The sequence below is a fragment of the Silurus aristotelis genome, assembly GCF_946808225.1.
Source record: "Silurus aristotelis genome assembly, chromosome: 14".
Lineage (NCBI taxonomy): Eukaryota > Metazoa > Chordata > Actinopteri > Siluriformes > Siluridae > Silurus > Silurus aristotelis.
The window spans coordinates 7,770,130-7,777,434 of record NC_139587.1 but is presented as its reverse complement, the minus strand read 5'-3'; the positions used below and the strand labels follow the sequence as shown (position 1 = coordinate 7,777,434).

Sequence of the window (7,305 nt, the reverse complement as noted above, 5' to 3'; positions counted from 1 at the left end):
GCACAACCTTTTGCATATTGCACTACAAATTCTATCCGTTTCAAGTGATCGCTGATATGATGAGGTATTATATAAGAAGGCGCTTCAAAGTTTTATAAAAGGAGTCGCCAGTTTCAGAACTTTGCTATTGTTTAAAGTAAAGGCAGCATTTAAGTTATTAAGTCTTAAAACTGGGGGCTTTATGTTTTTTTGTAACATAAAAGCAGCATTTTGTTTTAAAAAAACTTTAAAGAGAAAGTTGGAGGGAAAAAGTCAACTAAACTTGATAGTTTGTTTGCTTGTAGACATCTGACAAATTTAAATGGAATTTTATGAAAGTACATGAACGCCCCATATTTTATGAAAATTTAATATTTTTGACAGATTGCTATAGTATTATAGGTGTCATGTACTTTCTTTCACTGGCATTTAGGAGCTTACTTTCTGGTGTTTATTCTAGAGTGAGGTAACTGTCCTGCATTGTTAAATGTTCTTCCTGATTAACACCCTCACGTCAGCTCAGGAGGAGTTTGTTAATCAGATGATTAGTGGGATCAGGTGTGTTGGGATGAGGGAAAACACTCAAATGTGTAGAACAGGGAATAGTTCAGAGGAGGTAGTCTGTTATATGAAAGTCCAAAGAAAGTAAAGGGTTTTTTTTTTACGTTACAGAAACACTTTAGGAATCATCTCATCTGACATAAAACAAGTGGTGTGATAAGTGTGACTCTCATCTCAACCAACATGTTTGTGCAGATCATCCTTTTCTCTGTGTTTGGTGAGTATATTAGTTATTTTATATATATCAAAGCTCTTTGTATGATTGGTGATTAAAAAAAAGCCATTATCATTTTATTTTGTTTATTTAGATGGTAACAAATCTGTATTTTGGCTTACTGGTTATATTATTTATTCAATGATGTGTAAAGAACCAAACACAAATACTGTTTAAATATGACTCCAGTAAAAGTTACACATTTTTGTGTATTTCATGCTCCATCACCCTGTGCACCTTTTATGGAAAAAAATTTTGTTTACAAGTTTGCGTAGTGAGGTTTCCTTCACACTACCAAACTCTCGCGAGAAACCGCGAGGTTACGGCTCTGCTCTCGCAACAGGTTTTCATTGGACAATACATATCTCAGAAGTAGCTTTGAACGGCGTGATTTTCCCTCAAATGTTATGGTGTAATTGCGCATTCAAATGAAGGGGGGGGTCCCAAATTGAAAGGACTTTATTCAAATACATATAATGCTGAGGAAAATAACGAGTACTGACACTTCTATGGGTTTTTAACATTGTAATTAAATAGTGCAACGAAGATAGGTATTCCATAGATAATCTATTAAAATTATTATGCGTCAAAAGAACACTGTATTGACGCTCGCCAACGCACCTGCAATACACGCATCATGCATGGTCGAATGAACGCGTTTTACCTGCTTGTTTTCCTCCAGCTTTAACCATCGCAGCTGCTGTTCCAACTAATGCACAGACAGTGGAGGTGGGTAAATAAGTAGTTTATTTCCTATTCATGCTGTTTTGATGTGCTGCTTTGTTGCATTGTGAAATCACTTTGTCTAAGCAGCCTGCATGTGAAGACTATGTCCTGCCAATGTGCACGCGCGAGTATCAGCCTGTGTGTGGGTCCGACGGAAAAACGCATTCAAACGAGTGCATGCTCTGCTTTGACAACATGTGAGTTCACACCATTGTAGCGTCAATTTTTTTTTTTTAGGTTAACTCTAAAAGGACCTGAGATGATTAGCTGATTCTTCACAAGACGAGGGAGCTGATCAGCAGAAGCATGATCTGATTGGCAATCATTTAGAATTGTTTTATTTATTAATTTTTTTAGATAAATGTATTCTTTTTAGTTTTAAGGGACATGCATGGACATTTTGCATGATTGCACTGAATCAGATTTAATCCCAGCACTTTTTCTTTTTTTACAGGCTAAATCATCTCAACACTTACATAGTCAAAAAAGGGACCTGTTGAAACACCTCTACTTCAGCTGTGTTAATGTACACGTGTGTAAGATGGTGTCATTACGCATGATCTAATTATAATCTGTGAAAAGAGACTCCTTAATATGGAATGTGTCTTTCTCTAGATTTTTTTCCTGTGCATTTTATGGGTTTTAATTTTTTTATTAAAGGACTGAATCTGCCAGATCAGGCATGTAGAATTGTCTCTATTGACTAATTGTTATCCAGGTTCATTGTGCAGCATCTTCATTGATGTTTAGTTCAAGCTGTATTTTCTCACACTTTGCCTTAAACATGCTCCCAATCATTTCATATGCCCTGTTAAGACTGCTTAGGGAGGCTTTTATTGTCACTGTATTTTGTTGCTCCTAAGTACACTGGGCAGGCTATCTTGTTTTAAAAGACAAAACTGAACAAAGAATCAAAGTAATCTCCACAGAACACATTTTAATACGGACAAGAATGTATTTCTTTGTATTCTACTCCTTATACATCACTGGCTTGTTTTCTTTTAACAGTCAAGTTCAGGATTTTTATTAAATAAAGTAAAAATTAAATACAAATATATTTTTAAAACATGCTACACTTTTACCTGTCCAGTTTGTGGAATATCTGCAAATAAAATGTTAAATTCAGGTCTTGGCATTTAAATGTATTGCTTAATTGTTTGCTTCCCCCAGCCCCCTTCCTTTTTCTCTAGTTGAGACAGGGGGGAAAAAAAAAAACTCCCTTCCATTTTAATACTTTCTCTTTGGTTAACTTAAAAGCTCATCAATAAACTATTAAGGGCAGTGAAGAGTTCTATAAATGGGGAACAAATGTCTCAATGAAAAAATATTCAGATCAATCACACAATTTTGGGCCTTGTCAAGTCATCTTTTCTTGTCCTGCCAACCATTGTACATGTAAAGTACACAATGAAACGAGACATTTTCCCCCAGGATTCATAAGACAGCATAAAATAACAAAAAAAATAAACACAACACGGGGCTACACAAAAATAAATAGGACGTGCGTGACATTTGTGCAAAAACAGCATAACATGGTAGACACGGTGACCCTACAACACCAGCTAGTACAGAAGATTGTGCAAAAATGAATCGTCTATACAATAAATACATGTAAACTGTTCCAGCTGTTCATAAGTCTGGTCTGTAAAATTTATTAATTTTCTGTAAAACATCAATGGTTTGTCATTAATTACAAGTGGATCCTGTAATGTTGTCTTTGGGGGGGGGGGGGAATTAATATTTACTTTTCTCTTATTCTAATTTTAACCTCACACTCAATGCAACTGATCCCAACGTTTGTGTATATATGTATGTGTATTGTCTGACTCCTTTGTGTTAGGCAGCATGGAACTCGTAACAGGTCTGCCTGTTATTTGCAATACAGTGCTTTGGTTGGGAAATGGCTATCAGGAATAACACAGTATTGCAGAAATATTAATCTTGAATTGCTTAATGTATTTCTCAACCAAAGTCGTAATGACTGCATTATATTACTTTTAATTTAACAACTTGACTGTGAAGACTTCTTTTAAATCATGTGTAAAGGTTCAAATCTCGAGCTCCACCTATTGGCGGAGTTGATAAATAGGCGCACACCAAACCTGCCTCTCATTCCAGGATTTTTACAGCATCTGGTTCACTTCATCATGTGTGTCCGAGTCTTCCTCTTTATCCTCTTTGTGACTGGTAAGAACAGTAAAGTTTTTGTGTCCTTTTCTTTTGATATTTAATATTTTAATTCCAATTATAAATCTACCATTGTATGTAGTCAAATGTGATTTACAGGTAAAAGCAGTCTGTACCTGTAGCCTATGATTTATTTTGCATGCTTTTAAGGATAGACTGAGTATAACTACATATACTTGAATAGAAAGTTTAGACATTTTAAGAAGGATTTCATAAGAATAAAAAAATATGGTTAAAAAAAAACTTCATTGTGCATAAAATGATGCAATAAATATTTTCCTTCAGCTTTGACTGAAGCAGCTGCTGTTCCAGTTTACAGTAAATCAGCAGAGGTGGGTGGATCAGCAATAAGCCTTTTAGCTGCAGGGTTCAGTGTTGTGTAATGACTGTTTCTTGTGTTTTGACAGGCTTCTTGTTTAAGATATGTCCGGCGAACATGCACACGCGATTATAACCCTGTGTGCACGTCTGATGGGACAACATATGGAAACGAGTGCATGTTCTGCTTTGACAAAAAGTAAGTTTCTACTGCACAGGATCACAGCCCCGGTCTGTACACTTGAGCATATTGTTTTCTCTGCTGTAACACACACCTCAATTGAAGCTCTTCAGCAGCTGATTAGATTCTATCAGGTTTGCTGGGAACAAGGAAAACACTCATGTGCAGTACTGAGATTACTCCAGGAGCAGGAATAAGAAGCTGTTCCCCGAAATCACTTCTTGGATTCTTTAACCAGACCAGTTCTTTCTTAAACCGTTCTCAAATCCAGCTGGGTACCACCAGCTAGACCTGTGGTGTTTTTTTGGTTTTTTTTTTTTTTGTTTTGTCCCAGTTCCTGATACATTTGAACTGAGTAATCAAGAGCTTTACATGTCTCAGTTACCAGGCCATGGTGTTTTGGGAGTGGAACAAAAACCTGGTCAGGCTAGAAGTCCCTGAAGGGGTTGTTTTTTCAACCCCTAACCCTAGTGTGAAGGAGTATCCTTTCTATAAACAAAGAACAGGGCAAAAAGGGCACGTAAAAGCATTTTTCATGATGAGCAAGTAAGCAGCAGTCCTAGCACTCACTGTTTTCTTTCTTCTTCTTTTTTAACAGGCAAAAACAACTCAACACATACATAGTCCAAAAAGGAAAATGTTGAAACACACTATTCCAACTGTGATATGTTCAATGTATGTGCATGTTTTATTTGTGATATAATTTTATATTATACTTAATATACTTGTGTATATATATTTCCAAAATTTTGCAGGCACCTCATAAGTATGTTATGGGTTTTTTGAGAATCGCATTCCACATTTATTCTAATTCGCTTTTAGTCCCCTCTTCTGGGAAGATGATCCAATAGATTTTGAAGTGTGCTTGTGGATGTTTGTGTTAATCAGCCACAAGGGTGTTAGTCAGGTCTGGTACTGATGTAGGGTAAGGAAGGCCTGGAGCATTCCAATTCCCCCAAAGGTGTTGAGTAGGGATGAGATCAGAGCTCTATTATAGCAGGGCACTCAAGATCTTCCTCTCCAAACCATGTAAACCATATCTTCATGAAACTTAGTCTGTACACAGGGACATTGCCACGCTGGAACAGGTTTGGGTTTCCAAGTTCAAGTGAATGCAACATTTTATTATACCGCATCCAAAAATCCTATACAATTGTGTGCCTGCAGCTTTGTGATTTGGCGAACCACCACATATGGCAGGAAAGGTCAGGTGTCCCAATACTTTTGTCCATATAGTGTGTGTGTAAGACATGCAATTTTTATTTTTTTTTTTTTTTTTAAGATTTGTCTTTCACCATGTGTTCACATTCTACATTCCATATGGAAGATATGAAGCTTCCTGTCAGATTGTGTGCTTAGATTTCTGACTTGTCTGGAATAATGACATTGACCATCATACTCATTAAGCAGCTTTTTTTATGTATGTAATTTCATATTTTCAAATGTAGTATTTTCTGTGCAAGGGTATAAAGATCACAAGCAAAAAAGAATGTTTATTTGCTACTGATTTGCCAGGTACAGGGGGAATCTAGAGTTATGTAAAAATTACACTTTCTCCAAACACATAGTGTAAATGGTTACATTTAAACAGTGCCCATGTGAACACTTTCCTGAGAACAAATTTGAGTGTTTTTTTTAATAGTGATAATTGAATCCATTTCTAGTCTAGTTCAAGCCCTAATTTAACAAAACCTGATACGCTGTATCAGAAGTAACAAATTAGGGGAAACTTTAGAGGCAGTTATATCCAGCAGCAAGGTGAAACACTCCTGTATTGGATTGTCAAAATACAAAAAAAAAAAAAAAATATATATATATATATATATATATATATATATATATATATATTTTGTAATCTGGTGACAATCACACTTACAATAAGCATATGTTCAGCAAATGCACAAATGTGGTATGTAATACTGTTCAAATGCAGAAGATAAGATTAAAACAAAGGTAACATATCATGTTCATGACAAGCCTGTATGCTTAAATATATAACCCCACAACTGAGTGAACCTTAAAAAAAAAAAGTATACTAATTTATCCAGCAAACTCACGACCCTATTTTTCCCTTCAAAGAATGTAGTTGACCAAGTGTATTAGTCTCTAAAGGGGTTAACTCATATTTTGACAACTACTGAAAATACTGAAATGAAAATAATTGGCCAATAGTAAACACTCATCTAGTGTTGTGTGTGCGTGCTCTGGTTGAAATTTATTTAACTGAGAATTAACTCATTAAAATAATTTGTTTACCAGCTATATACCATTTCACATAATCATACAGTTATAATAATGAAATTAAACTTTTACAAAAAATATTTTCATGTATATTCTTAAAACACTTTGTACATAAATGCCTTCAGAAATTCTGTCTATCTGCAGATTACTCAGTTAAGTGCAATAAATGTCCTCATCTTTCACTATACATATGAATAGATTTCTTTTATTCTTAATTTTACACAACACAAATATATTTACTTTTAAAATATCAAACCAAAATAACTTTGTTTACAAGCCTCTCTGTGCCCCTCTGATATATTCTGTATATCCAAATTTATCAAATATGATTGTCAGGTTGGGAGGTGATGCTTTTGAGACAAACATCAAAGGCACTAAAATGTCTGCGCAAGCATCAGACTAACCTCATGTTCTCAAATATATATATATATATATCACACTGGGCAGGTCTGAGGTTTGGGATTGGGGATAAAGAGTGAGGTTACGCTACAGGAGTCTAAGCTACAGAACAGTCCTTAATTGCAAACCAAGCTCGGTATGCAAAGCTGCTTCTCAGATGCTTGGTGAGTTCTGAGTCGTCTGCTCATGGCCTGTAAGTTTTGATCACATCCTTGATGGGTCTCCGGCAGATTGGGCAGCAGGCGTTATTCTGTTTCTTTAGCTTGAGTCCACACTCATGACAGAGACACATGTGTCCGCACGTGTAAATGACAGTGTCCACCTCCTGATCAAAGCACACGGTGCATTCACCACCCTTACCGCTCAGTGGCATCTCTGGAAAAGAGAGGCTGGGCGAGACAGGGGGACTGAGAGGAGAGCTGGGAGCTGTCACTGCAGAAAATGAGAACATATCAAATAATTATAATTGTGCTGTAATGCTAATAAATTCAGGATTAAA

At 36.0% G+C, this 7,305-nt stretch overlaps 3 protein-coding genes across 6 annotated transcripts in view; 2 read left to right on the top strand and 1 right to left on the bottom strand.

The window, feature by feature from the left end:
* The first annotated feature begins 700 nt into the window (after window positions 1-700).
* Window positions 701-2,605, top strand: LOC310737156 (trypsin inhibitor ClTI-1-like). Its single transcript, XM_083561345.1, has 4 exons — window positions 701-757; window positions 1,437-1,483; window positions 1,568-1,677; window positions 1,935-2,605. Exons 1-4 carry the CDS (start codon window positions 724-726, stop codon window positions 1,978-1,980), a joined length of 237 nt encoding a protein of 78 aa, XP_083417471.1. The 5' UTR covers window positions 701-723; the 3' UTR covers window positions 1,981-2,605.
* A 779-nt stretch (window positions 2,606-3,384) lies between these two features.
* LOC310737155 (uncharacterized protein) lies at window positions 3,385-5,511 on the top strand. Its single transcript, XM_083561344.1, has 4 exons — window positions 3,385-3,667; window positions 3,953-3,999; window positions 4,075-4,184; window positions 4,765-5,511. Exons 1-4 carry the CDS (start codon window positions 3,517-3,519, stop codon window positions 4,808-4,810), a joined length of 354 nt encoding a protein of 117 aa, XP_083417470.1. The 5' UTR covers window positions 3,385-3,516; the 3' UTR covers window positions 4,811-5,511.
* Window positions 5,512-5,564: 53 nt separating this feature from the next.
* neurl1b (neuralized E3 ubiquitin protein ligase 1B) overlaps window positions 5,565-7,305 on the bottom strand; it is a 33,314-nt gene continuing 31,573 nt past the window's right edge. For all 4 annotated transcript variants that reach the window (XM_083561334.1, XM_083561335.1, XM_083561337.1 and 1 more), the window contains exon 5: window positions 5,565-7,238. In XM_083561334.1, coding sequence (XP_083417460.1) covers window positions 6,991-7,238 — 248 coding nt within the window. In that variant the 3' untranslated portion in view covers window positions 5,565-6,990. The remainder of the gene's footprint in view (window positions 7,239-7,305) is intronic.